The sequence below is a fragment of the Bos javanicus genome, chromosome 27 (assembly GCF_032452875.1).
Source record: "Bos javanicus breed banteng chromosome 27, ARS-OSU_banteng_1.0, whole genome shotgun sequence".
Taxonomy (NCBI): Eukaryota; Metazoa; Chordata; class Mammalia; order Artiodactyla; family Bovidae; genus Bos; species Bos javanicus.
This window is the reverse complement of record NC_083894.1, coordinates 36,523,303-36,551,185: the sequence shown is the minus strand read 5'-3', so window position 1 is coordinate 36,551,185 and position 27,883 is coordinate 36,523,303. Positions and strand designations below refer to the sequence as shown.

The 27,883-nt window shown below is 53.8% G+C and overlaps 1 protein-coding gene across 6 annotated transcripts in view; it reads left to right on the top strand.

Moving 5' to 3' along the window:
- Positions 1 to 27,883, top strand: part of ANK1 (ankyrin 1) — a 242,434-nt gene that overhangs the window by 164,459 nt on the left and 50,092 nt on the right. For 5 of the 6 annotated variants that reach the window (XM_061404576.1, XM_061404575.1, XM_061404573.1 and 2 more), the window contains exons 4-23: positions 2,800 to 2,898; positions 3,659 to 3,757; positions 4,733 to 4,918; positions 5,936 to 6,034; positions 6,435 to 6,533; positions 6,796 to 6,894; positions 7,722 to 7,919; positions 10,474 to 10,572; positions 10,989 to 11,087; positions 11,544 to 11,642; positions 13,792 to 13,989; positions 14,446 to 14,544; positions 15,491 to 15,589; positions 18,874 to 19,071; positions 21,752 to 21,850; positions 24,052 to 24,150; positions 24,877 to 24,975; positions 26,048 to 26,140; positions 26,635 to 26,707; positions 27,458 to 27,481. In XM_061404576.1, coding sequence (XP_061260560.1) covers positions 2,800 to 2,898; positions 3,659 to 3,757; positions 4,733 to 4,918; positions 5,936 to 6,034; positions 6,435 to 6,533; positions 6,796 to 6,894; positions 7,722 to 7,919; positions 10,474 to 10,572; positions 10,989 to 11,087; positions 11,544 to 11,642; positions 13,792 to 13,989; positions 14,446 to 14,544; positions 15,491 to 15,589; positions 18,874 to 19,071; positions 21,752 to 21,850; positions 24,052 to 24,150; positions 24,877 to 24,975; positions 26,048 to 26,140; positions 26,635 to 26,707; positions 27,458 to 27,481 — 2,257 coding nt within the window. The remainder of the gene's footprint in view (positions 1 to 2,799; positions 2,899 to 3,658; positions 3,758 to 4,732; positions 4,919 to 5,935; positions 6,035 to 6,434; positions 6,534 to 6,795; positions 6,895 to 7,721; positions 7,920 to 10,473; positions 10,573 to 10,988; positions 11,088 to 11,543; positions 11,643 to 13,791; positions 13,990 to 14,445; positions 14,545 to 15,490; positions 15,590 to 18,873; positions 19,072 to 21,751; positions 21,851 to 24,051; positions 24,151 to 24,876; positions 24,976 to 26,047; positions 26,141 to 26,634; positions 26,708 to 27,457; positions 27,482 to 27,883) is intronic. The other variant, XM_061404574.1, reaches the window with a different exon arrangement.

Sequence of the window (27,883 nt, the reverse complement as noted above, 5' to 3'; positions counted from 1 at the left end):
GCCCAGATCATGAAGATGTCACGGGCTGAGACCCACAGCTGGGCCCCGACAGCCCTCCCTGGCCAGCTTTCTCTACGTGGGTTTATACAGTTGAGCCCTGCTGCAGTGGGTCAGGCAGGAAGGAGCAGATGGAAAGAAACATTTGACAACCCCTCCTGAGCTGGCCTGGTGCCTGGCCCACACGTGCTCGGCCTGTGCAAATAATTGGATGGACACGGCGTGCCTCCTTCTAGGTGGGGAGGCCTGGAGGTCCCAGTCCTAATTCCTAGAGAAGGTTCTTGTGCCAGCACCCTGTTCCTCTCAGTACAGGGAATGAGTCAGACCCAGGTGCCAAGGCCTCTAAATGTAAGAGCTTTGAACTTCTAAGAATAATGATAAATTAGCATCTATATACTCATTTCTGGCTCTTGCTCTCTGATGGACATTTGAGAAAGAACCCTTTTGCTTATCAAAAAGGAGAAATCAGAAAGACAAGTTCAGGAGGTAACCGGGGACACTCCTCCCTGAATCATGTCACACGGTAGAGACAAGAACCTGAGCCCTGAGGCTCTGGGGCAGCAGTGACCCGTGGGGGCCCCTCACCCCCCAGGCGCTTGGATTTGATGCTCAGACTCCCAGGGGAGGCACTTGGTTCCTAGTGACCGGTCAGTGGCCCCATCGCCAGGGCCGAATTTGAAATTCCAGTTCGGTGGGTTTCCCAAAATGCATTAGCAAGTGGATTAATTTAGTTAGAAACTAACTATAGTTAAAAACCATATGCCGAAAAAAGAAAAAGGGACTTCTCTGGTGGTCCGGTGGCTAAGTCTCTGTGTTCTCAATGCAGGGGGCCCAGGTTCGATCCCTGGCCAGGGAACTAGATCCCACATACTGCAACTAAGATGCAGCGCAGTCAAATAAAAATAATTATTAAAAAAAAAAAAAACCCATATGCCGCATCACTGACTCGATGATGTCATCATTGATGGACATGAGTGTGAGCAAGCTCCAGGAGTTGGTGTTGGACAGGGAAGCCTGGTGTGCTGCAGTCCATGGGGTCGCAGAGAGTTGGACATGGCTGAGCGACTGAACTGAGCTGATATGCCGCCTGAACTAGAAAAAGTGAGGTCGTGAGAAATCTCTGCTCCTCACGTAGCAGAGGGCCAGATGGGTGCAGCTGTGGTCCTTATTTGATGGACGTTGTCAAGTGCCTGCCGCTCCTGGAGCAGGGGTGCCCTTGGAGTCACGTGGGCGAGAGGGACTTCACAGAGAAGCAGGGAGGAGCCAGGCAGGGAGGCGGGGTCCTGGAAACAAACGACGCCTACAGGACCCAAGCCTATCCAGAAAGTGCAGTTACACACACCCAGGACGGAGCCAGACAAGAAACCCTGCCTGTCCCCCACCTTCTCAGAACCTGGCTTCCTAGTCTCTGCTCTCAGTTCTCAGCTTTTAAAAAGTTTACTTTAACCAGTCCCTCCCATCAGGAAGCTTACACAAGCCTCAGTCTCCTCCATCACAGGGCAGACAGAAGAAGCAAGAAAGAATCACAGTCCCATAATGACTAAAACCAAACCACGTTACAGAAAGTTAATCAGTGTGAAAAAGCAGAAAGTTATGCCCCAGGTTTTTGGGACGAGATAAAACCCCAGAGAAACAACTAAATGAAGTGGAGACAGGCAGCCTTCTGAAAAGCTGACTTTGAAACAGCTGTGACCCTCACTTTCATCTAGCGTTCCTTCTGAGAAAGGACTCTCCTCTCTTGCCTGCTGATCTCTGACTCACGGTATTTTATTATTCATATTTTTTGTTTGGATTTTCTGTTGCCAGATTTTATTTTGTTTATTCCCCGCCCCCCCGACACACACACACTAATTCCGTATTTTTTATTCTCTTCATATATGTTACATAGTCCGTTTTATTACCTTCCCCACCCCTTCACCTATGTCGACGGGCTTCCCCTGGTGGCTCAGCGTTAAAGAATCTGCCCGTAAGGCAGGAGATGTGGGTTCAATCCCTGGGTCTGGAAGATCCCCTGGAGGAGGGCATGGCAACCCACTCCAGTACTCTTGCCTGGAAAATCCCATGGACGGGGGAGCCTGGTAGGCTGCAGTCCATGGGGTCGCTAAGAGTCAGACACGACTGAGCAACTTCACTTTCACTTTTCTCTTTCATGCATTGGAGAAGGAAATGGCAACCCACTCCAGTGTTCTTGCCTGGAGAATCCCAGGGACGGCGGAGCCTGGTGGGCTGCCGTCTATGGGGTCGCACAGAGTCGGACATGACTGAAGCGACTTAGCATAGCATAGCATAGGCGACTAAACAGCAGCAACCCTCCCGCTTCTGCCTGATGCTTCACCCCCCATCCCCTGCCCGCTCTGGTCCAGCCTCTGGTCGGTGGGTGTTACCGTCATGGCACAGGGTGCTGGCCCGCGGGATCTGCAGCCTCCTTTGTCCCAGGCCTCATGGGGCTCCATGCCATCCTGCAGAGCCACAGCCTGCGAGTAGCTGGTCATCCAAGGAGCCGGCTTGCCCGGCAGTGCTTCAGAGGGTCTCCGCTGATGATGGGACCCTGAGCCTGCGTGCAGCCGATCAGCTGAGAAGGAGGCGCTCTTATTCCAGAGCATTGTTTTTTCAGGAGGACAGGAAGCATTTCCCTCCCTGGGCTTCCGGTGCCGCTCATGAGGTCTGGTGGGTCAGGCACAGGAGTGTATGCTGTGTGCCCCCTGGGGCCACAAAGGAAGCCTGCTGCCTGCCTGGGGCTGGCGCATGTTTCCCCCAGCTGCGGCAGGCCCCGGGAACCTCCTGTCCGCCCCTGTGTTGCAGAAGGGGAACACGGCACTGCACATCGCGGCCCTGGCGGGTCAGGACGAGGTGGTCCGGGAGCTCGTCAACTATGGCGCCAACGTCAACGCCCAGTCGCAGGTGATGCTCGGGCCCCAGGGGCTGGTGGGGCTGCCCGTCCGCTTCACCCCGGGGAGTGGAGGGGGGTACACGCGCTGTGTGGCCAAGTCCGTGTGTATTCAGGCATCTCCAAATGCTTTCTTGCCTTTTCCTGCTTCAGTGGGCATTCTGAGCATGGTGGGCTGGGTCATTGTGGACCCTGTTCCTGGAGTTGAATAATATGTCTTGTTTAGCTGTGTCTCGTCTATGTATGGAGAGGCATTATGGCGGGGTGGGGGGGAGTGTGAAGAAGGGAGTGAAATTAGTGGGCCGTGTGTGTGCACAGAAGAGGCTGACCATTCTGGGAGGGGCAGAAGCAGACTTCTGGGGAGGGTCACCCCACCTGGAGGCCTTTTGCAGTAACCCCGCTTCACCACTGCAAAGTGTCATGAGTTTTGACAGCTGGAGACACAGGTGGGAATGCTGCCCCCAGGGCTGGGTGGAAACAGGATATCGGAAGAGCCGTCCTTCAGTTTGGAGGATTTTGCACCGGTTTTAGCATCAGTCCATGGGGTTGCTAAGAGCCAGACACGACTGAGCGACTTCACTTTCACTTTTCACTTTCATGCATTGGAGAAGGAAATGGTAACCCACTCCAGTGTTCTTGCCTGGAGAATCCCAGGGACGGGCGAGCCTGGTGGGCTGCCGTCTATGGGGTCGCACAGAGTCAGACACGACTAAAGTGACTTAGCAGCAGCAGTGACATGGCTGGATTCCAATGGCTTTTCCTCTTGGTTTACAGAAAGGCTTTACCCCCCTGTACATGGCAGCACAAGAGAATCACTTGGAGGTGGTTAAATTTTTGCTGGAAAACGGAGCTAATCAGAATGTAGCCACAGAAGTAAGTACCTTGGGGATGTGGCCTCATGGCTGAACATGTCTTGGGGGGAGGATAGGGTCACAGGGGCATGGGTTCCTGGGACATGGCTTGGGATGCATCCTCTGTCGTGATGAGCATCCAGGGCACTGTCAGACCCTGCAAGGAGCTGAGAGACAAAGTCACAGCTGTTGTGGGATGCCCAGACACGTACCAGAGAAATTACCGCAGGGGTGAATCTGTCACTCCCACTGTGACCAACACTGGAGGCTGGGCAGGGGTGGGGGGCATGCGTGCATGTGGGTGACAGGTGTGCCTCGGACCTTTATAAGAAGTATAAACGTCTTGCTCTGAGCCCACAAACACCTTTGGACAAGTCACTTGACCCTGAGTTTTGTCACTGGTGAAATGATGGAATCGGAGTAGACGAAACCAAAGCTTCTCTTGACTCTTAGCATCAGACGACTCAATGATTAGATGGATGTTTTCATTCTGCTTCGCCAGTTCAAGGGGGCCCTGTGCCCCTGTACACACCGAGGAGCTTAATAGCAGTAGCTCAGAATTGAAACCTCGGTGCCTGCTGTGGTTTCCAGCGTTTGGTAGGTGTTCAGTAATCTTTGTGAAATGAATGAAGGCCTGATTGTCGGCCATCCGTCCAGGGCCCTGTCCTGACACGGGGTGATGACGTGAGAGGGAGGGAGGCAGAGAGACAGGGCAGTACAGCGCTCAGTAAAAGAGCTCGGAACAAGTCATAAAGGAAAAATTAGTTAAGTGCTATAGGAGAGTTATCGCACGTGCTGTGAGATGGCAGAGATTGAAATTGGAGCCAAGGAAGGCATTAGGGAGGAGGCGGCGACTAAGCTGAGCTTGCAGGACGTGGAGGAGGGAGGCGCTCCCAGGCCGAGGGCAAGGGCCCTGAGCGCTGAAGCGCAGGTCCCGCCCTGAGGACGGAGCGGTCAGGTCGGTCAGCACACATGAGTCTCTCCTCTGCCCCGCCAGGACGGCTTCACCCCGCTGGCCGTGGCCCTGCAGCAGGGCCACGAGAACGTAGTGGCACACCTCATCAACTACGGCACGAAAGGCAAGGTGCGCCTGCCCGCCCTGCACATCGCAGCCCGCAACGACGACACGCGGACGGCCGCCGTGCTGCTGCAGAACGACCCCAACCCTGACGTGCTTTCCAAGGTGAGGCGCCCGGCGGGGCTGGGAGCACGCTGGGGCCCTGGTTGGGAGGCCTCGGGGGCCCCACGCATTCCCCGCTAGTTCCCTGGGACCAGCCCAGACCAGAGAAGCCCCAGTGTGCACCCCGAGCAAGCCGCGCCACGCCCGCCATTCGCAGCAGCCACACTAGCGCCACACTTTAAATCCCCCGGCAACGCGGAGAAACACGTGCTGGGTCATTCAGAGCAGCGTCCCGGAGAGACAGGAGGGGTGTCTGACCAGAGTAGGGCTTGGAATCCAGCGCCTGACCCCTGGTGGTGTTAGAATTGTATTCCAGCCCATTCCCCGGCCATCCCCTGGTAGAGGGAGGTGGGCGTCCCCATAGGGAGAGGGGACCCTGAAGCGGCTCCTGGGGGCCTGGCCAGCCCACCATCTGCCCACGCTGTTCGATGTTCACACCGTTTGTAAGTTTAGGCTGTAAATGTCTCCCTCCCAGGGGAGATGATGTATTTGCACCAAGTCAGTCATGCAGCACCCCCCGCCACCCCCCACCCCGAAGTCATGGGGTTCCATCTGGAAAACTCTACCTGGGTTATTACTCGTGGGGCAAGATCAGGAACAGAATAATGGCAAGGGACACACCAAAGGTCAGAGGTCTGCCTCACCCACCCAGCTGAGTCATCGCAGCCCTGTAGCGGCTGAAACTGTCCTGAGAATTAAAGTCATAACCCCATAACGCTTCTCTCATTCATGAAAATCTCTTCAGAAGCAGCCGTTCAGAGGATTGGGCCCCATCTGAAGGGCTGGAGGTGACCCTGGTCTGTGGTTTGTCCATGTGAACCCAGAGACTGGGTGCCCCCCTATAGGCAGCACCTCACTTTTGGATGTAACTTGCTGTGGGATGTCTGATGACCCCTTCGGTCCAAATCTGCCCACGTGTGGGGTCCTCTGGTCCTGCCAGCTTTTCGGAGCCTGGGCTGATCCTGGGTAGAAATGACAATGCACGCAGTACAATGCTGCTTGTCCTCTTTTGTGCCCCAGACGGGATTCACCCCCCTCCACATCGCAGCTCATTACGAGAACCTCAACGTAGCCCAGCTGCTCCTCAACCGCGGAGCCAGCGTCAACTTCACACCCCAGGTGAGGCTCTCGGGGGTGGGGGTGGGGGTGCCCACACACGTGCGGTGGCTGAGGGTCTAGAATCCAGTGCCCCCACCTCTCGTGGCACCGAGGACATCCTCGCATTGCAGGTGGGACAGCCTGGAGTCTGTTAAGGCTCCCAGCGGGTGGGTTTCTAAGAGATTGCAGCCAGCCCGTGTTGTTGACTCCCTGGGAGACCCAGCTCGGCTAGCTTGCGGGAATGAACCACGATGCTGGCCTGTCCTTAGAGGCTTGGAAATCTTTCTTAGCAAGAAGAGTCCTAGCAGTGGGCTCAGGCTGGCTGCCTGTCTTGGGGTAGGGGCACCGGGGTGGGGGCCGCGGGGCAGCTGCTCCTCCCCCCAGGAGGATGCATGTCCTGACAGTCTGTCCCTCCTTCCAGAACGGCATCACGCCGCTGCACATCGCCTCCCGCAGGGGGAACGTGATCATGGTGCGGCTCCTGCTGGACCGCGGGGCCCAAATAGAAACAAGGACCAAGGTGGGTGCCAGCAAGCTGCACACCGAGGCCAGGGGAGGGAGTGCTACCCGCCAGGGCCCCACTCCGGGAGGTGGGCTCTCCGTGGCCAGCTGGGGGGAGGGCGTCCAGCCTCTAGAGCAGCCCGCGGGGCAGCTGGAGACCAGACAGCTCCATCGAGCTAATCCTTAAGGACTCGATGTGCCCCTCCGGCTGGGATGATGCTCTCTCCAGCAGCCTCTGATGGGCGCCTCTGGGGCTTTCTCTTTTTGACTGTCTTTTAAAGGATGAATTGACACCTCTCCACTGTGCAGCTCGGAATGGGCACCTGCGAATCTCAGAGATCCTGCTGGACCACGGGGCACCCATCCAAGCCAAAACCAAGGTGTGGGCTTCCTTTTTGCGAAGAGCATCTTTTAGGCATGGGCTGCAGGTCAGGCCGACCCGGAGTAGAATCCCATTTCTGAGAAACAGACAGGCTACTACCGCTAACCTCGCCACTGTATGCAATGTTGACCCCAGTGGCTGGCACATGGGAGGCACTCAGCTCTATTATCTAGATCAAGGTTGGCTAACTTTCTCTCTGAAGAGCCAGATATTAAATACTTCTAGGCTTTGCAGGCCATGGTCAAGGTCACAATGATTCAAGTCCGTCACTGGAGTGGGAAAGCAGCCCTGGCTAATGTGTAAACAAGCCGCCCTGTTCTAATAAAACTTTACTGACAAGCACAGGCAGTGGGCCGGCTTTGAGCCTCAGGCTGTCATTTGTCTGTTCAGCTCTAGATGTGGCCTCATCTCTTTTACCCGAGCTCTAGAAAAGACAGAAACTGAGTGCTCAGGGAGTCTTCAGAGCCTGGGGTGGACTGGATGATGTTAAAAAGAAAACAAAATAGTTGTTCTCAAAGTCCTTTCAGGGCTAGAAGGCCCTCAGTTCCAATATGAGGTCTTAATCTTCCTGGGTGGGGCTAAAGCTGTCAGGCTGCCCCAGTGCTGCGTACACCACCTCCAGGCCTGGAGGATTTGGCCGAGTGGGAAGGGGAAGGTTTGCTATCCGAGACCAGCAGGAGTGTGGAGGCCAGAACAAACCAGGCTCACTCAAGAGCCATGTGGAGGCACTGCAGCTAGGGAGGAGACGGGAAGCGAGGTTGGACTCGGTGCCCTGAATGTCCGTGTTCATTTCCTTTGCAATTGCTTGCTTTCCCTCTTCACCAGAATGGCCTGTCCCCGATCCATATGGCGGCTCAGGGAGACCACCTCGACTGTGTCCGACTCCTATTGCAATACAACGCAGAGATTGATGACATCACCCTGGATCATCTGACCCCTCTCCACGTGGCCGCCCACTGCGGCCACCACAGGGTGGCCAAGGTGCTTCTGGATAAAGGGGCCAAACCCAACTCCAGAGCCCTGGTGAGTGGGAGGCTGGCGAGCAGGGGCCAGAGAGGCGAGGGCCAGAACTGCAGGGCTGAGTCTCCACCCTGGAGACTCCGGGCAGGCGGAGGGCTGGGGTCCCAAGGCCAGGGGCCAGGCAGCCATGACCTCCCTGCCTGCCATGTTCCTGCACCTCATGACCGAGCCCCCATAACAGGCCAAGGGGCACACACAGTGCTTGTGGGGCTTGAGCAGAGGGGAGCTCAAGCCTAAAGCAAATTCCCTGCTGGGATCGTGGCTCCTCTTCCCTTGCCCCAGGCCGAGAGCTCCCTGGGAAGTTCCTGGAGGGGCCGGAGCGCTGCACAGAGCCTGCCCATGGCCCTCATCCCCTCTCTGCCCCTTCCCAGAGGAGGAGAATCTAGAAGACAGGACAGCTTCCAGGGCCACAAGGATGGCTCATCCACTCTTGATTCATTCATTCAGAAAGCTTCCCCTGAGCTCTCCCTCCAGCCGGGCATTGTCTGGAGCAGTCAGGGTTTTCTGACTTCAGCCCTACTGACGTTGGGGACCCGATATTCTTAGCTGTAGCCCACATAACACTGGGCTTCCCCAGTGGCTCAGTGATAAAGAATCTGCCTGCAAAGTAGGAGAGGCAGGAGCCGTGGATTTAATCCCTTGGTCAGGAAGATCCCCTGGAGGAGGGCATGGCAACCCACTCCAGTAATCTTGCCTGGAGAATTCCACGGACAGAGGGGCCTCGTGGGCTACAGTCCATGGAGTTGCAAAGAGTCAGACACGACTGAAGCAACTGAGCACGAACAGGATTCTTTGTTGTGTGGAGACTGGCCCGTGAATGGTAGGCTATTTAGCAGCATCCCGTCTCCAGCCGCTAGGCACTGACAGCACTCCTCCCCTAGTGATGACAATCAAAAATATCTCTCGGTTCAGTTAAGTTCAACTGCTCAATCATGTCCGACTCTTTGCGACCCCATGAACCGCAGCACACCAGGCCTCCCTGTCCATCACCAACTTCCAGAGTCCACCCAAACCCATGTCCATCGAGTCGATGATGCCATCCAACCATCTCATCCTCTGTCGTCCCCTTCTCCTCCTGCCCCCAATCCCTCCCAGCATCAGGGTCTTTTCCAGTGAGTCAACTCTTCACATCAGGTGGTCAAAGTATTGGAATTTCAGCTTTAGCATCGGTCCTTCCAAAGAACACCCAGGACTGATCTCCTTTAGGATGGACTGGTTGGATCTCCTTGCAGTCCAAGGGACTCTCAAGAGTCCTCTCCAACACCTAGATATTCACAAATATTCCTGTGGTTGGGAATGGTTGAGACAAACTCCCCTCCCCCAACCTTATCCATGAATGGATAGGGGTGGATAACCTTGAGAACTGCTAAAGCACTGAAAAAATAAGCAGAGAGACAAAGCCAAGGAAACAGAAATCCCTCCCCTTGCGGAGTTTATATCCTAGTATTTCCTGCTCACATAGTAAAGAGTCTGCCTGCAGTGCAGGAGATCTGGATTCGATCCCCGGGTCGGGAAGATCCCCTGGAGCAGGGCATGGCAACCCACTCCAGTATTCTTGCCTGGAGAATCCCATGGACAGAGGAGCCTGGCGGGTTATAATCCATGGGGTCGCAAAGAATCGGACACGACTGAGCAACTAACACACGTAACATGTTACAGTAAGGATGAGGTACAGGAATCATTTGACCAAAAGCTGATCAGCGGTTCCAGGGACGAGGGAATGTGATGTGCTTCACAGAAGTTCTCTTCATTGTAAATTTCCCCTTAGTTCAGTTCAGTTCAGTCACTCAGTCGTGTCCGACTCTTTGCGACCCCATGAATCGCAGCACGCCAGGCCTCCCTGTCCATCAGCAACTCCCGGAGTTCACTCAGACTCATGTCCATCAAGTCAGTGATGCCATCCAGCCATCTCATCCTCTGTCGTCCCCTTCTCCTCCTGCCCCCTGTCCCTCCCAGCATCAGAGTCTTTTCCAATGAGTCAGCTCTTCGCATGAGGTGGCCAAAGTACTGGAGTTTCAACTTTAGCATCATTCCTTCCAAAGAAATCCCAGGGCTGATCTCCTTCAGAATGGACTGGTTGGATCTCCTTGCAGTCCAAGGGACTCTCAAGAGTCTTCTCCAACACCACAGTTCAAAAGCATCAATTCTTCGGCACTCAGCCTTCTTCACAGTCCAACTCTCACATCCACACATGACCACAGGAAAAACCATAGCCTTGACTAGACGGACCTTTGTTGGCAAAGTAATGTCTCTGCTTTTCACTATGCTATCTAGGTTGGTCATAACTTTCCTTCCGAAGAGTAAGGAAACTTTAAACAGCAGGCTCTTTCAGTGCATCCAAAAACACGACCAAATTAAAAAAAAAAAAAAAGCTGTGCAGACAACATGTTCAGGACCATGCCCGGTGCATGGGGCACACCGCCTGCCTCTTCTGGTTTGTGGGAACCACTGATGGGCTGGGCCCGAGGCCGCCTTCTTATCAGCGAGGTGGTCAGGGTGTTCCCTGGGCTCGCGGGTAAGCCCCTGCTCATCCGTCTCCCTTTGTGTGGGGCTGCAGAATGGCTTTACCCCCTTGCACATCGCCTGTAAGAAGAACCACATCCGTGTCATGGAGCTGCTGCTGAAGATGGGGGCCTCCATCGACGCGGTCACAGAGGTAAGGGGAACCCCGTGGGCGAGCCAAGGGTCCCCGAGGGTCTTCTTCTAATAGCCATCTTCAGAGGTGTCCTTTGTGGCTGCGTCTGTGTGTGCCCTTGTCCACACGTGTACTAGTCTAGAACTCTAAAAGAAAGAATCAGGGATGGATAAGACCGGGAGCTTGTGTCAGAGCTCAGGGAGCTGTCCAAGGTCAGATGCAATATTCTGAGTTGTGAATATTTGTGGAATCACCCTGCAATGGGATTTCCCCCATCCCCCACCCCATTTCCTGGAAGCAGACCCATTTCCTTGAACTCCCTTTCTTGGGAAAACTGTTCCAAAACACCTAGAGGCAGGAAAGCCTAAGCTCCCTCTGGCTGTGTCTCTGGAGGAACAGGGAGGGCTCCTGTCTCACTCCCTTCTGGTCTGTTCCAGTCCGGCCTGACGCCTCTCCATGTGGCCTCCTTCATGGGGCACCTGCCCATCGTGAAGAGCCTGCTGCAGCGGGAAGCATCGCCCAACGTCTCCAACGTGGTGAGTCCATGGGCAGAGCCCGCCCTTGCTGGGGACCGAGGGCTCAGAGGAGCCCAAGCTCTCCTCTCCCGGACAGAGGCAGAAATCTTAGAATAGCAGGGACTTCTGACCTGGGGAGAATGTCTGTATCTCAGTGAAACTTGTTACATGTCTGTAAGTCTTGGGATTTTATTTTAGACAATAATTTGGAAACTTCTGTGTTATTCTGGGAATATATGTGCATTATAAACATTCCTTTGCTCTGGGGCTTACTTTTAAGTGTATCCTGCGTGCACATACACACACACACAGTCACACACACAGACACCCACACCCCAGGCTAAAGGCTGATGTTGCTTGCTGGGGCAACTCCACCTCTTGGGTGAAAAGCCCCCAAACTGGCACCATGGACCTCTGTGTGTGCCCTATTAGAAACCCGGCGCAAGTTAACACTTCTCTAATTTTGTTGTTTTCCAGAAAGTGGAGACCCCGCTACATATGGCAGCCAGAGCAGGGCACACGGAAGTGGCCAAATATTTGCTCCAGAACAAAGCCAAAGTCAACGCCAAGGCCAAGGTGGGTTCAGGAGGCAGCAGCGGTCCTGGACATGAGCCTTAAAGTGCAGGAGGAGCTCCGAGGCCGGGCTGCAGGGCTCGTGGGGCCGAGATTCCCTGCCCCGCCCACATGGTTGCACCCAACGCTCAGGTCCTGCTTTGCAGGGCTTCTGAGAGGGCCAGACGTGTGCTGGCATCAGAGCTGTTTCTTTAGGAAAACAAAAGGCCAGTGAGCAGTGTTTTGGAGCTGAAAGCATGCATGGTGGTTACAGTCATAGTATCAGAAGAGAAGTCACTTTTTCAAGGAAGTGTTGGTGGTGAAAATCAGGAATTACTTAATCTGAAAACAAAAGACTCCCCCTGGTGGTAACAGGCGTCTCGGAGGGACTGAGTGAGCCAAGGGGAGGAATTGCTGCTGACCATCAGACGTCCCTCCTGCACAGGCCACAGAGGTGCTGTTGAGTGTCAGGACTGCGGTCTGGGTTTGGACCATGTGACAGAACCCCCACCCCTGGGCCCAATAACAGAGATCTGGCCCACCGACTGCTTCTGTTTCAGGGGGAAACAGGGAGCGGCGGGGGACAGGGGATGAAAAGTCATCTTGCCCTTTCCCAGTTCTGACCCTCCATCACCCTTGGCATAGAGAAAACCAGGGAAGCCTTCAGGCAGAAAGACAAGCAGACACTCAGACAGGACAGACACCCTGGTTTAATTGCCCTTTGCTTTAGTGCACTTTGCAAATCATATGTTTTTTACTGGTTGAAGGTTTATGGCAACCCAGGTTGTCAAGCAGTTAGCATTTTTCTAGCAATGAAGTATTTTTCAATTAAAATATATATATATATATATATTTGGACATAATGCCACTGCACACATAACAGAGAATAATATCATATAAAAATAATTTTATAAGCACTGGGAAACCAAAAAAATCTCTGTGATTTGCTTTACTGTGATACCCATTTTATTGCCATGGTCTGGGGCCAAACCCACAATGTCTCTGAGGTCTGCCTGTGAGAAAAACCACAATGGATCAGTTCAGTTCCGTTCAGTCGCTCAGTCCCCTCTGACTCTTTGTGACCCCATGGACTGCAGCACACCAGGCTTCCCTGTCCATCACCACCTCCTGGAGCTGACTCAAACTCATGTCCATCAAGTTGGTGATGCCATCCAACCATCTCATCCTCTGTCGTCCCCTTCTCCCACCTTCAATCTTTCCCAGCATCAGGGTCTTTTCCAATGGTTTCCACTTCAGCGCCACTCCTTCCAGTGAATATTCAGGACTGATTTCCTTTAGGATGGACTGGGTTGGATCTCCTTGCTGTCCAAGGGACTCTCAAGAATCTTCTCCAACACCACAGTAAAAGCATCAATTCTTTGGTGCTCAGCTTTCTTTATAGTCCAACTCTCACATCCATACATGACTACTGGAAAAACCATAGTTTCGACTAGATGGACCTTTGTTGGTAAAGTAATGTCTCTGCTTTTTAATATGCTGTCTAGGTTGGTCATAACTTTTCTTCCAAGAAGCAAGCATCATTTAATTTCATGGTTGCAGTCACCATCTACAGTGATTTTGGAGCCCCCCAAAATAAAGTCTCCCACTGTTTCCCCATCTATTTGCCATGAAGTGATGGGACCAGATGCCATGATCTTAGTTTTCTGAAAGTTAAAGTTTTAAGCCAACTTTTTCACTCTCCTCTTTCACTTTCATCAAGAGGCTTTTTAGTTCCTCTTCGCTTTCTGCCATAAGGGTGGTGTCATCTGCATATCTGAGATTATTGATATTTCTCCCGGCAATCTTGATTCCACCATTCTCGGTGTGAGACTTCTTATATATGCAGTCTGCTTGATCCTAACCACAGCCCTATGAGGTCAATACCATTATTCCCATTTTACAGATGGGAAGGCTAAGTCTTTAGGCAAATTAGGAATAAGAACTCACTTGAAATGTTGTTATAGGAGTAAATGAGAGTTAAAAGGATTAAATGAGAAAGAACATACTGGTTTCTGTAACTTGGAGCCTTGAATCTCAGCTCTTCCTCTTACTAGCTGTGTGGCTTTGAGAAAGTCACTTAACCTCTCCGGGCCTCACCTGCCTGCTGTGTAAAATGAAGAGTTGGGTTAAGTAACCTTAGCGTCCTGTTCTTTGTTTTCGCTCTGGGTTCCAGGATGACCAGACCCCACTTCACTGTGCAGCTCGCATTGGCCACACAAACATGGTGAAGCTCCTGCTAGAAAATAATGCCAACCCCAACCTGGCCACCACTGCTGGGCACACCCCTCTGCACATCGCGGCCCGAGAGGGCCACGTGGAGACGGCGCTGGCCCTTCTGGAAAAGGAGGCGTCCCAGACGTGCATGACGAAGGTATGGCCTTGCTCCTCCTGTGGTCCAGAAGCAGCAGGCTGGTCTCCGCTGGGTCCCAGGCTGGGGAGGGCCGTCCCGCCCCTGTGTTGCCTTGAACTGTAGTTTCTCATCCACCCACCCAGCCTTCATCCGTTCATCATGGAATGTCTCAGGGTCTGCCCTGAACAATCCAGGTGGGTTCTGGAATGAGAGGAGGATGACGGTCCAGCCCCGGCCTTCAGCTCACTGGCTGTCAAATAACAGCACAAGCAGTCTGACTCCATCACAAGAGGACTGGTTGCCAGTCCGGGGTGTCTAAGAGGGACCGCCCATTCCGTGCCTTTTCCTGCATCTCTGTGCCTTTTCCTGCATCTCTGTGCCAGCCGGGGTGGGCGCCTCCTTGGCCGCATGCAGACCCTTTCCCTGGGGAGGACAGCGGAGGCTCCCAGGCTTCTGAGAGCCAGTGTTTCTCCTCAGAAAGGATTTACCCCTCTCCACGTGGCAGCCAAGTACGGGAAGGTGCGCATGGCAGAGCTGCTGCTGGAGCACGATGCACACCCTAACGCCGCCGGGAAGGTGAGCTTGACCTCGCGTTCCATCCGGGGTCAGATTGGAGCCAGGATGGAGGCGCAGCTTCCCACGGGTGGTGGCATCTCTACCTTGTGAATGGGTGGCCACGCGGGGAGAGTGGCCTCTGGGGGCACTGATCTTCCTGATGATGCCGCGCCCTTCTAGAAAGACCTGGTGGCCCCTCTGAGCCAGAGTGATGAGGGCACTGCCCCGTCGGCCGCAGGACTGAGGAGGTGACCCTCCAGGAGTGAGGTGACTCCCAGGAGTGAGGAGGTGGCCCCCAGGAGTGAGATGACCCCCAGGAGTGAGGAGGTGACCCCCCAGGAGTGAGGTGACCCTCCAGGACTGAGGAGGTGGCCCCCAGGAGTGAGGTGACCCCCAGGAGTGAGGAGGTGACCCCCCAGGAGAGAGGTGACCCTCCAGGACTGAGGAGGTGGCCCCCAGGAGTGAGGTGACCCCCAGGAGTGAGGAGGTGACCCCCCAGGAGAGAGGTGACCCTCCAGGACTGAGGAGGTGGCCCCCAGGAGTGAGGTGACCCCCAGGACTGAGGAGGTGACCCTCTCAGGAGTGAGGAGGTAGCCCCCAGGAGTGAGGAAGTGGCCCCCAGAACTGAGGAGGTGACCCCCCCAGCACTGAGGCGGCGACCCCCAGGACTGAGGGGGTGACCCCCCAGGGGTGAGGAGGTGACCCCCCAGGACTGAGGAGGTGGCCCCCAGGACTGGGGAGGTGACCCTCAGGAATGAGGAGATGACCCCCTAGGACTGAGGGGTGACTCCCAGGACTGAGGGGGTGGCCCAGGTTCCACTGGCTGTGTTCTCCAGTGGCCGGGCTCTGACATGGCTCTTCCGTGGATTTCCTGGGTAGCAGAAGTAACACGGACCCCTAGGCCTGGCTCCTGGGGCCTGGCCAGGGGGCCGCCCCATGAGTGAAGGCTGTCCCCGTCCCCCCACAGAGCGGCCTGACCCCCCTGCATGTGGCCGTGCACCACAACCACCTGGACGTCGTCCGGCTGCTGCTGCCCCGGGGCGGATCCCCGCACAGCCCCGCCTTGGTAAGCCTCCCGGCCGGTGCCCACCCCAGCCCCACCCCGGCCCCACCCCCTGGGACCCTGCTCTCACCCCCCAACCCCGGGTGGGCTGTGGCTGCTGCTGCCACGGGGCGGCTCCCCACACAGCCCTGCCTGGGTAAGCCTCCCTGCTGGTGCCTGCCCCGGCCCCACCCTGGGACCCTGCTCTCAGCCCCCCACCCCCACCCCAGGGTGGGCTGTGGCTGCTGCTGGGGGACCAGGAGCGGGGCAGGAGGCAGGAGCACTTCCCACCACAGGCCACCTCCCAGAGGGGGGACTCGTTCACCCAACAGATGTGTCCTCAAGCCTGACGTCAGTTGTCAGCATGTACAGCGTGCTCTTGATGCTGGGATAGGGTCCCCCCTGGAGAACATTCCGGGTGGGGGGTGATCTTGTGGTCTTGATGCTCGGACAGGGGACAGACACACTTGGAGAATATTTGGGGCGAGGGATAAACTTGCCAGAACCTGGAAGTGCAGAACCTGTTTTAAAGGCGGGTAGTCTCCCCCAGCTCTGTTTTCCTCCTGAGTTCAGGCTCTGAAGCGGTCCTCCTTCTGTCCATACATTACACAGGGATGCATGGCCACTGGCCGGCCTCATGCCAGCCCCTGAGATGCTCAGAGTCGCGGGTCCATCACCCCCGAGTGACCCTGAGTGTAGGCAGCAGGTGGGGCTTATGTTAGAGAGGACTGCAGGGGGCAGAACAAGGTACAGAGATGAAGCTGGACACCAGCATCACTGGGGGGCAGGCTGCCCTGCTGCGGGATGAGATGAGAGGGTGGCAAGATCTGCAAGGGCAGAGGGGCCTTGGGGTTGGTGGCTGTGCAGAGGAGGGTGAGGAGAGGGAGCAGGGCTTGAGGGCTAAGGACACACGTGGTCTCTCCGCTCACAGTTAGATGGACAGTCGAGACTCAGAAGAAAGGAAAGTGAGAGTGAGGATAATTTATGGATTTTGGGGGCGGGGAGTGAACCCCCGTGCTCAGCCTTTCAGCAGGAGGGGTCTCGGGTGGGTCAGAGTATGATTCCAGCCCACCCCTGCGGACCCCCGTGGGGACGCAACCTGGTCGGGGAAGATCGTGCCAGCCTTCAGATTGCCCTCCCCACTCGGATCGGATGCTCGTCTGAAATGTACAGCATCACCTTCCTGCAGACATAGCACACAGTCTCTCCCAGACACCCTGTCTCCTTGGGCTCCAGTCTCCCCCCACCCCGAGCTCTTGTAGCAGAGCCCACATCGCTGCGCAGACAGCACGCGGCCCCACGGGGGACGTGACTTACTCCTGCCTCTAAAAATAAAACTGCTGGACTCCCCTCCTCCTCGCACACCCCCCTTATATAAAAGAAATCGGAGCCAGCCCCATGGTATTTAAAGAGAGCTTTATCCACACATAAACCCTGTACAGATGGGTTTTGTTTCCATGGCAAAAAATAGTTTCCAAAGTAGTCTGGCAATTTTGTAGAATTTCACATGCAAATCTCTCTGCACCCAAACCAAACCCTTCCCTTTCTAATTTCAATGCTGATGTTGTTTTAACGTTGAGGCAGCTCTCTCTCCAGCGTGTGCATTCCTTTGTACGTGCTCACTGCTTGGGGAAAGAGGAGCCTTTTACGGCTCCCGTCATCTCTCCCTGACTCGCCTGCCCCTTCTCTCATCACCTAGAGAAGGTCATTCATTGCCTGTAGTCCTGGCTTGGAGGGAGCTCCAAGGGGCTGGCCCCTGATTTGAGACAGACAGTTGCTCTTGTATCTTGGTTTTAACCGGGGGTCACCTGGCAGCCTGAGCTCCAGGGCAAGCTTGCCTGTTGCCAGGACAGGATGCTGTTCTTGCCAGCAGACATCTTCCACTGTCTGCCCTAGTGGCCTGGACTCCTGATTATACCAACAAGAATAATTGCTGGAGTTCCTGTCCTCTTCACGGTGGAAGTCCTTGATCCTTGTTTCCATACAGGGAATGGAATGCAGGTTGCAGCGATGCACCCTGGGTGAGCATCAGCCTCACTACACTGCATCCTGACCCAGGAGCTTTTCAGAATGCAGAATCTGGGGCCCGCCTAGTCAGAATCTGCACTTTAACAAGATCCCACGTGATTTCATACACACTCGAGTCTGAGAAGCAGGGCTCCGGCTAAAAGCACTTGCATTCTGAAGCCAGAAGATTGTCTGATGCTCAGAGAGAAGGCTCTCCATGTGGGCCTGACTCCAGATCTCAGGCCTGATCCACCGAACCCCCCCTCTTTCCTTGGCACCCTCTTAATACAGTACGAAACTCATTTTGTTTAATTAATTTTACTACAATCGAAATGCCAATCTTGTCAGGGGAACACAGCCTCCAAAGGATTTAATGTTTTCTCATAACATAATCCAGTCTAAAAGGAGGAACACTAGAATGGTCTTACATAATTCCTCGAAAGAGAATGATTTTTGTTATTCAGTTTCCTTCTTTGGGTAAGTGACTTTTCCTTTCCCCATAAAATCCACTATGGAGACAGATCTTACCCTGTCCCTCGGTGCTTAAAACTGGGATTTTACTGTATCGGTCCACGTCCGCCTTGGACCACCATTTCTGTATCCATTCATCTGTCAAAGGACATCTAGGTTGCTTCCACGTCCCAGCTACACTATCCACTTTTAATGGCTTAAAAAAGTACAAAAGGGCATCTAGAGGTCATTGACTCTTTTGGCCCTAGTCACACAGCTGGTTAAAGTAGATCAGGGACTTGTAAAGTGACTGTCCTCCAGTAAAAATTAATAAAAAACAAAAGTGAGCCAAGGACTGACTCCACGTCCGCAGGTCCCTCGCCAGGGGCTTGTCCTCTTACACCACCTGCCTGAAGCCACAGAGCTTGGGGGAGCTCTTGGGCCAGCCGCACAGGGAACCAGAAAGAGCTCTCTTCTTCCTCCTCCATGACCTGTCTGGGATGCTGTTCTCATGGCAGGAAGGAGGGTCTTGTATTTTCATCCCCACCTAGCCTGCTGGTTGTTCTATAGGCTGCCTGGCTGAATCCTAGCATCTGTTGGGGACAGGGCACTCACGCCCAGAACATAGATGGAGAGAACGGGAACAGGGCTCTGCTGGTCTGGGAGCCTCTCCAAACCCAGTGGACTCGGTCAGTTTGTTTGTTTACTGAAGTGACCCTCCCGGGTGACACAGCCTTAAATCAGACCTCCTGGCCCCGCCTCGGAGGATAGGATCTCAACCGGAAGGCATGCGCTCAGCTTGTCAACTCAGCACTCCTGTAAGCAGGCTCTGGGGGCCCCTTCCATTTCAGAACGGCTACACACCTCTGCACATCGCCGCCAAGCAGAACCAGCTGGAGGTGGCCCGCAGTCTGCTGCAGTACGGGGGCTCGGCGAACGCGGAGTCGGTGCAAGGCGTGACCCCCCTCCACCTGGCGGCTCAGGAGGGCCACGCAGAGATGGTGGCTCTCCTGCTGTCCAAGCAGGCCAACGGGAACCTGGGCAACAAGGTAAACGCGCCTGCGATTTTCCTGTAGACGCGATCGCGTTGGGGCCAGCTGAAGCCTAGGCGCGCCTATGCTGTGCCTGGGTTCTGAATTAGGTGATGTACGTGTGTGTGTGACCCTTACAACAGCCCTGTGTAGGTTTTAGCTCAGTTTTATAAATGAATGAACAGGTTCAGAAAGGTTGCTAATTCCAAGATTGTAGGACCCCATGCCTACCTGATGCCAAAGCTGGTCCTTCCTAAATAGAATGACTCAAGAACCCACACAAAGATCACTGTTGAAATCCACTGCATGCTTTCCCACATAGAGGCCAGTTTCTACATTCAGGAATCTATGAAGTTGGAACTAAATATTCTTTTTCTGTAGGGAAGGCATTGTTTTCAATGCTGACCTGTCCCTTAATGGGATTATCAGTCCAGGGACTATTGGCGTGTGAGTAGAAAACCCTCCTGGTGTAGCGACCTGTGGAGGGAGGACCTGGGAATTTGTTCCCCGCTGACGTCCTTGTGGTTTTCATCAGCGTCTCCAAGGAATGCATGGCCCGGGAAAGGCTACGAGTCCCTCCTTTTGTTTTTTGTTTTGTTTTGTAACTTTTAAGCTTTTTGTTTTGTTTTGGGCTATAGCCAGTTAGGAACGTCGTGATAGTTTCAGTTGAACAGTGAAGGGACTCAGCCCCACTTATCCATGTATCCATTCTCCCCCAAACTCCCCTCCCATCCAGGCTGCCACAAAACATCGAGCAGAGTTCCCCGTGCTATACACTAAGACCTTGTTGGTTATCTATTTAATAGCCAACAGTGTGTACATATCAATCCTCAACTCCCTAACTATCTCTTCCCCCAATCCATTCCTCCAGAAACCATAAGTTCGTTCTCTAAGTTTATAAGAGTCACTTCTTTTATTAAGCAGCTGTTTTATTGAAATATAACTCCCATACCATAAACTTCACTGGTTTGAACTGTACTATTTGGTGGTTTGGGGTATATTTGCAGAATTGAATGAACACCACCACTGCCTAACTTCCGGACATTCCTGCCACCCCAGAAGGAAACCTCAGACCCATTAGTGGCCACATCCCATCTCCCTCAAACCCCCGTCCCCTGGCGACCATTCATCTGCTCTCTGTCACTGTGAATTTGCCTGTTCTGGACATTTCTTGTAAATGGAATCATACACTATAAAGAGTCACTTCTTTAGATGATACATGAAGGTAATACAGTTTCAGAAGGGCAAGCATTTTAAGGATAACTTAATATTTCTTTAAGAACCTACTGGATCTACTGGCTCTTTCTGGACAGGTTTGGACAGGTGACCCCCAAGAGGGAACCGTTAGGGCAGCACCATTATACTGGTCTCCTGCTGGTGCCATTTAAGTGAGCTCTGTCAGGGACCAGGGGCTGGATGGCAAAGCTTTGCCCTGGAGACACGCCCGCCCATCCACACCCACCGTCACCCGGCAGGCTACTGTGTTATCCCAGGGGTTGGGCACGGCACCCAGTAGCTGGGGCTGACCCAGGACCTGTTCTTCTCTGGGCATCCTTGCCCACTTGTGCTGGCTTCAGTGTGGGGGGCACTGCCCCTGGGCCTCCCGTCAGCTGGGGGGAAAGGACAGATGGTAGGGGAGGATGAGTGGAGTTTCTGGAGAGGGGGCAGCCCCGTTTGCCTCACGGTTAGTAAGGCTTGTAGAGTCAGATACAGGAGATAGAAGGCTTTCCTGGCATTTTTGTGTGAGTGCCCACATATCAAGCAAGATTTCTGGAGTATTATTATCCTTGTGAGACAGATGGACTTCCCTGGTAGCTCAGATGGTAAAGAGTCCACCTATAATGCTGGAAACCTGGGTTCGATCCCTGGGTTAGAAAGATCCCCTGGAGAAGGGAATGGGGCTACCCACTCCAGTATTCTTGCCTGGAAAATTCCATGGACAGAGGAGCCTGGCGGGCTACAGTCCATGGGGTCAAAGAGTCGGACACGACTGAGCGACTGACACTATACTATGCCCTGTGAGAAGGATGTGATAAGAGCTCCAAAAATCTGGCTTTTTTTGGTCCCAGCAGGATCTTCTATCGTTCCATCCTTTTTCCAGTGAAGCACTGGCTGGGTGTGCGGAGCACAGACTGCATTTACATGGCACATCTTGTTTTACAACGTGTTTTTGTCTCTGTTTTCTCAAGCGAGCCTTCCTTTGCCCTTGAAATTTGTCAGTGATAATCCCTATTTTCTCAATAAGCAAACCAAGACTTTGAAGCTCATCTCAAGTCATGGAAATAAGAAATGTTACCACTGAAATGGACAATAAAGTTCATGTAGTTCAGATATCAGCAAACTATGGCCTGAAGGCCAAATCTGGCCCACAACTTGTTTGTATAAATAAAGTCTTATTGGAACACAGCCATGCCCATTTGTTTACCTGTTGGCACGCATGCTTTCTCACTATAACTGATGCAGTTAAGCCCAAAATATTGATGATCTGGCTCTTAGCAGAAGCCATTGCTGACCTCTGGTTTAGTTCAACCACTTCATGTTTTCGCTAAGGATGTGGTGGCCTAGAAGAGCTTGCCCAAGGTCAAACAGCTGGTTGGTGGCTACAGAGCCAAGTTTGACTCCCAAACCTCAGTGCTTTCCCAGTGTGACCCAGAACTCTATCTTGGCTGCAAACTGATGAACTTCTTTTCCTTCCCAGAGTGGACTCACTCCCCTCCATCTGGTCGCACAAGAAGGCCACATTCCAGTGGCAGACGTGCTGATCAAACACGGTGTCACGGTGGACGCCACCACCCGGGTAAGTACCACAGCCTGCATCCTGTCCACACCTTCCCCCTGCGCCCACGGGCCTGCCCGCTCTGGCCTCCCTCACTGGTCCATCCCAGGAGTTTGGAAACCCCAAGGCCACCATGGCCCATTCTTGTCTGCCACTTCCTAGGGGCAGCAGTGGACCCCAGGCCAGTGGACTCACTTTCCAGTGGGGAGTTTAAGAAGTTGGTTAGAACTTTGAGCCTCTGTAGTGAGTCACGATTCCAGTCTCTGTCTTACATGAGCCAGGTGTCAAAATGTCAGGCTTCCCTGGATGTACTGGAGAATTCCATGCCTTCTAGTCTGGCATTTGGCTCGGATTGGTCAGCATTCCTTGAGCCTCTGTGTGCAGAGGGTTGGTGGGGGTGTGGGGGGCGGCTCTGGGGTGGGGGATGGAGAACAACCCAGTGCCCAGCACACAGTGGATTCTGCTTCGAGGCACCTGCAGATGATGTAAGAGGCAGGAAGGGACAGTGGGTGTGATGTCCGATGCGAGGAGGGCACTAGTGAGCCAGAGGGAGCATAGAGGGAGGAGAGGGTCTCTCCATTTGGTGGGAAAAGGAGGCTTCCTGGAAGAGGCATCATTTTGTTCCTTTTCACTGCAAGGCAAGTATATTAAATGAAACAGACAAAGCAACACCCCTCCAACCCCAGCCCCCTCCAGAGCCCACCCGGAACACCAGTCGGCAGTGTGACGTTAAAGGCTCCCAGAAAAATCCGAGACATATTTTATCCCCAACTGCCTACAGCCTCTACAGGAACCTGCTTAAAACCCAAGAATGTTCTGGATCTTTGAGGTCCTCTCGCCAGCCCAGTTTAGTCTTTTGGGATCTTGCCCTGAGAGATCCTATACTGTGAGTTAGAACTTGTTGCTGCTTTTGTTCAGTGGCTAAGTCTTGTCCAACTCTGCGTCCCCACGCACTGCGGCACACCAGGCTTCCCTGCCCTTCACCATCTCCCGGAGTTTGTTCAAGCTCATGTCCATTGAGTCAGAGATGCCATCCAACCGTCTCATCCTCTGTCACCCCCTTCTCCTGCTCTCAATCTGCCCCAGCATAAGGGCCTTTTCCTGTGAGTCGTTTCTTCGCATTACGTGGCCAAAGTACTGCAGGTTCAGCTTCAGCATCAGTCCTTCCAATGAATATTCAGGGTTGATTTCCTTTAGGATGAACTGGTGTGACCTCCTTGCTTTCCAGTGGACTCTTAAGAATCTTCTCCAACACCACAGTTGGAAAGCATCAGTTCCTCAGTGCTCAGCCTTCCTTATGGTCCAACTCTCACATCCATACATGACTACTGGAAAAACCATAGCTTTGGCTAGACGGATCTTTGTTAGACCTTAGAGATCTCAAAGCCAGCCCATCACTTCAGGTCCAGCCTGCAGGGTCTGGATCCAGATGGTCTCTGGGATTAGGCTCCGCAGGACACTTAGGGGCCTGGAGAGCCTTGGCCTGTCAGCCTGTGGAGGGAGCACTAAGATATTCAGCAGAACAGCTTCCTTGAGAATTATCTCCTCTGCGGACAAAATTCAAGTGAATAAATACGCAAAGTCCACTCATTTCAAGCCATGGCCAGTTCCTACCATCATGGTACATGACTGTACCACCTGGTAGCCCAGATAGCAGGGCAAGGCGGGTCTTGTCCGGGTCAGCGGGGACCTCCTTCTCATGCAAGGCCCCTGCCCTCCCAGCTTCCCCTGCTCTCCAAGTGACCCTTCTTGGCTTCTGTAGCACGGTCTCTCCCGCCTTTCCTCCTCCCTCTTTGCTCCCCGCTCCCCACCCTCTTTTCTGAACTCCCTGTAAATATTGCCTCAGTTCCGTGAGCCCCACTTTTTTCTTGCCATACTTCATCTGGGTGTATGGCACCCATGGGTGCCTCCTTGCCAGGCCCTCTTCCCCAGACCCAGGGCCGGTTTTCCCATTAGCCGCTTGGCTACCCGCCTTGAGTCTCTCCTGATCACCTCATGCTGCTCTTGCCCGACACCAAGCCCTGTGCCCCTCCCAGGCCCCTGGCCTCCGACAGCCTAGACAGCTGACCCCAGGGAACTGCTGCCAGCCTTGCCAAGGCCTCCTCATCCATCTTCCCCTTTACCGCTGTTACCGTGCGAGTTTCCTTCTCGTCCAGCTCAGAGTGTCTTGTGTTGTCCCCAGAAGCCCTGCCAGTCACCCTCTCTCCTCTCTTACTTTCCAGATGGGTTACACTCCACTCCACGTGGCCAGTCATTACGGGAACATCAAGCTGGTGAAGTTTCTGCTACAGCACAAGGCAGACGTCAATGCCAAGACCAAGGTATGGGGATGCCCAAGACAGAGACACGCTGGGACCACCCCACTTTGCTTCAGGGCTTGCACCTGGACAAACATCTCCTCCAGCAACAAAATTACAAAGAATCTATAAAGGACTAAAAATAACCTCGTACCTGAGCAGCTGGGGCAAGTCATGGACGACAAGATACACAGAGACCAAAAACCCAACTGCCACTTATAAAGAGCCGGGAGCAAAAACAGGCTGTCAGAACCAAAAGCAGGGTCCTGTGCGTGCCCCCTGCATGCAATACCATCCAAAGGCAAACCGCCTGAGTCACCCCTCCAGCCTGACCCTTGGACCCGCCCCTACCATGACTCCATGTCAGGAACCAGCTTGTCCCTTCCCCCTGGGGAGCAAGCAAGGGAGCCTGGTATTTGTTTTCAACCCCCCATCCCCGCTGCAGCAGGGGCCCCAGTAAAGCCTTGCCTGAGTTTCTTGTCTGTCCTCTGATCAATTTCTATTGACTGGAAAAGCCGAGGACCCTGGTCGGTAACAAGACCAGTGCCAAACAGAGGCACCTAGAATCACTCTGGGCACACGTGGGGCTCCGCCACAATTTTCAGCTTTGACGCTGGAGGAAGAAATGGGGAAAACGCTTTTTTTATTTTTTTACTTTGCATACAGAAGACATAGGCTCTGTGGTGAGTGGGCAGTGCTAGCTCATTTCTGTTGGTAGCTCATCCTCCCAAACGTCTACCCGCTTTACAGCTCGGATACAGCCCCTTGCATCAGGCGGCTCAACAGGGCCATACGGACATTGTGACACTGCTTCTCAAACATGGTGCTTCCCCAAACGAGGTCAGCTCGGTGAGTACCGCCCAGGGTCCTGATCCAGAGAGCTGCTCTCATAGGGGCCACTGAGATGTCCCTTCACCGGGGAAGCTCAGGTCAGCTTCCAGTGTGTCTGGGGCCCGAACAGGCTCCCAGGGACATGGGGCCTCTGTCTGGAAGGTGGAAGTTTATCCTAGAAGCATCGCTTATCCTCCCCCTTTTATTTTTATTTAAATGCTGTCAAAACCCTCCACAAAATCCCGGCTAAAATCTGTGAAGCTGTTCTCAGTGTGACGAGAGTGAACAGAACCAAATGTCATGGGTGGGTCCTGATGTTTGGGGGTCTCGGGGTCTTCAGCCACGTCAGCGGTCACTGTTCAGAGGTCACTTCCTCCCCGGGCAGTGGGACTGTCAGAGATACTGGCTTATCTCCGTGACTGCTTCCAGCTTGGACATCGTGAGGACCTTTGATTGTTGCTGTGGTTGCTGAAGCCATAGCTGTGGATGGGGCCCAGTCTGCATGGGGTAGACCCTGGAAGCAGAGAACTTTGAAAGGGCATGGGTTCAATCCCTGGTCAGGGAACTGAGGTCCCATATGCCATGTGGTATGGCCAAAAAGTTAAAAAAAGAAAAAAGAAGGAAAGCCTCATTATCCATTTCGTTTCAGTTAGTTCTTCCCTTTAAAATCAGAGTAGAAATTTGCTCCTCCCTTATTTTCTGGTGACGTGATTTCCGGCTGGCCTGAAAAGAGTTCACTGAAGTGTGTGGGTTCTTTGAACTGTTTCCATGATCAGTAACTGACACCCGAAGACCCAGCCTTGGGAGCCATGGGCAGTACCACCCGGGCCCTCTTATTCCTGCAACCCCAGCTGGTGTCTCCCCGACCCTGACCTTCCCACTGCCTCCCTCTTGGCTGCTCTTGACTTCGGTGGCGAGATCTCCTCTGAACACCCAGCACTGGCAGTTTAAGCACCCCAGCACCCCGTCTCCTTGAGCACCACGTACCACACCCGTCTGGGTGCACACGTGTGCAGGGTCTTGCTCCGGGGGTGAATGACTGGGGTGTGGGTCTGGGCTGATCACGCCGTCCGTCTGCTCTTCTCCCCAGAATGGAACCACGCCTCTGGCCATAGCCAAGCGCTTGGGCTACATTTCTGTAACAGACGTGCTCAAGGTTGTCACCGACGAAACCACTGTCCAGGTACATCTACTCCTCCCCTGCACACCCACCTCAGACTTGCACAGCCTGCAGGATGCCCCAGGGGGTGCCCTGGGAAGTGGAGCATGTTCTGGAGTCCTGGGATTCCTGAGGGAAGCTTGAAGCCCAAAGAATTGAGGGTTGGGGGTGCAGTGCGGGGTTGGCGGGGGCGGGATGGAGGGCAGTTCCTCCTCCATCAGGTGGGGCTTTACTGCCACCTGGTGGCCAGAAGAGTTGGGGCGTTGACCAGACCAAGGGGTGGCCCAGATGGAGTTGAGGGTAGGAACCAGGCAACCAGAAGCTGGAGGTCCGTTCATCTCCCTCTATGGTTCCTGCCAGACCCCAGAGACACTCTTAGCTGTCCTTTTCCTCATCTGGGACAAACCTCACTTCTTATCTCCTTCCGGTCTCCACTGTCATAACCAGATAACTGCCGGCTGGGTGAAAGGGCCCACTGCTGTGTTGGGGTTGAATTCCTCGCTTTTTTCTCTTTTCAGTTGATCACGGACAAGCACCGGATGAGCTTCCCAGAGACGGTGGATGAGATTCTGGATGTCTCTGAAGATGAAGGTACAGGCTGGGATCCATACCACGTGTGGGTCGAGTCAGGCTGAAGGGGACACTCGGGGCTCTGAACACTCACTCAGGGGGCCTCTGGCCATCACCCCGGGTCACTAGGTCGTCAGAGTCGCAGCTGGACAGAACCACTTTCTAATGATGCTGTCCGTTATCGAAAGGGCTTCTCTAATGTGATTTTAGGAGAAGGAAATCTACATCACAGAGATTAAAAATAGAAAATCCCAGAAAGTTGCATAAATACACGTGTGTTTGCATATAGCATCCCTGGAGTGTGATTCTGCTCAGATCAGCTCTCAGAGCCGCAAGGAACTGTCATAAAATTCCACCTGTGTGTTCCTTGTGCTTTGAAACAAATAGCAAGCTGTTTGATTTAAAACGCGTAAGAATTCCTTTTCATCAGCTGCTCTTCAGACCACACGGTGCGTCAGTCAGTTTTGGGGGTGGATCCATTATGAAATGACTGTATTCACTTCTGTGGGCCGCAGGGTACTTCTAGCACTTTTCCTGCCCCAAGTACACCTGTCTCCTCGCTGAAATTGGAAGAGAATCCTCATGATAAAGAAGGGTGGGGATGGACCAGATGATCTCTCTGGCCCCTTCCATCTTGGTAACCCAGGGGTTGTGTAGCTTGGTGGGCTAGGTGGTAAAAGCTCTCCTGAACGCCCTTGAATGAAACACCTCTCACTTTACCTGACTTCAATCCTGTCCTTCCTTAAACATGGCTCTTTCTTTGCTTTCCAGGAACTGCTCATATAACTATAATGGGTATGAAACTCTCTGTTCCCTGTGGTCCTTTCTCATGAGTGCATTTCACCCTCAGCAACCCAGGCTCTCACTAATCCACCCCTGCTTTCCATAACAATCAGAGCTTGACTCAAACAGGACTTTTCCGCCTGTAAGGTCCATGCCCCGGCGGGCGGCTCTGGCCAGTCCACATCTGTGTCCATGCCACTCCCCCTGTGTCTGTGGTCATAACTGCATGAGCTGCTGTGGTTCCATCCTGTAGGCTCCTGATCACAAGGCCAGGAGGGGCCGCTGAGGGGCAGGAAAGGACTCTGCGAGGCCCAGGGCCCCCGCTCCAGGGCAAGGAGGACAGAGGATCAAAGAGGCAGAGTCGGGGTTGCAGACAGAGGTTGAACCTCCTGGCGATGGGCTTCGGGAATGCGG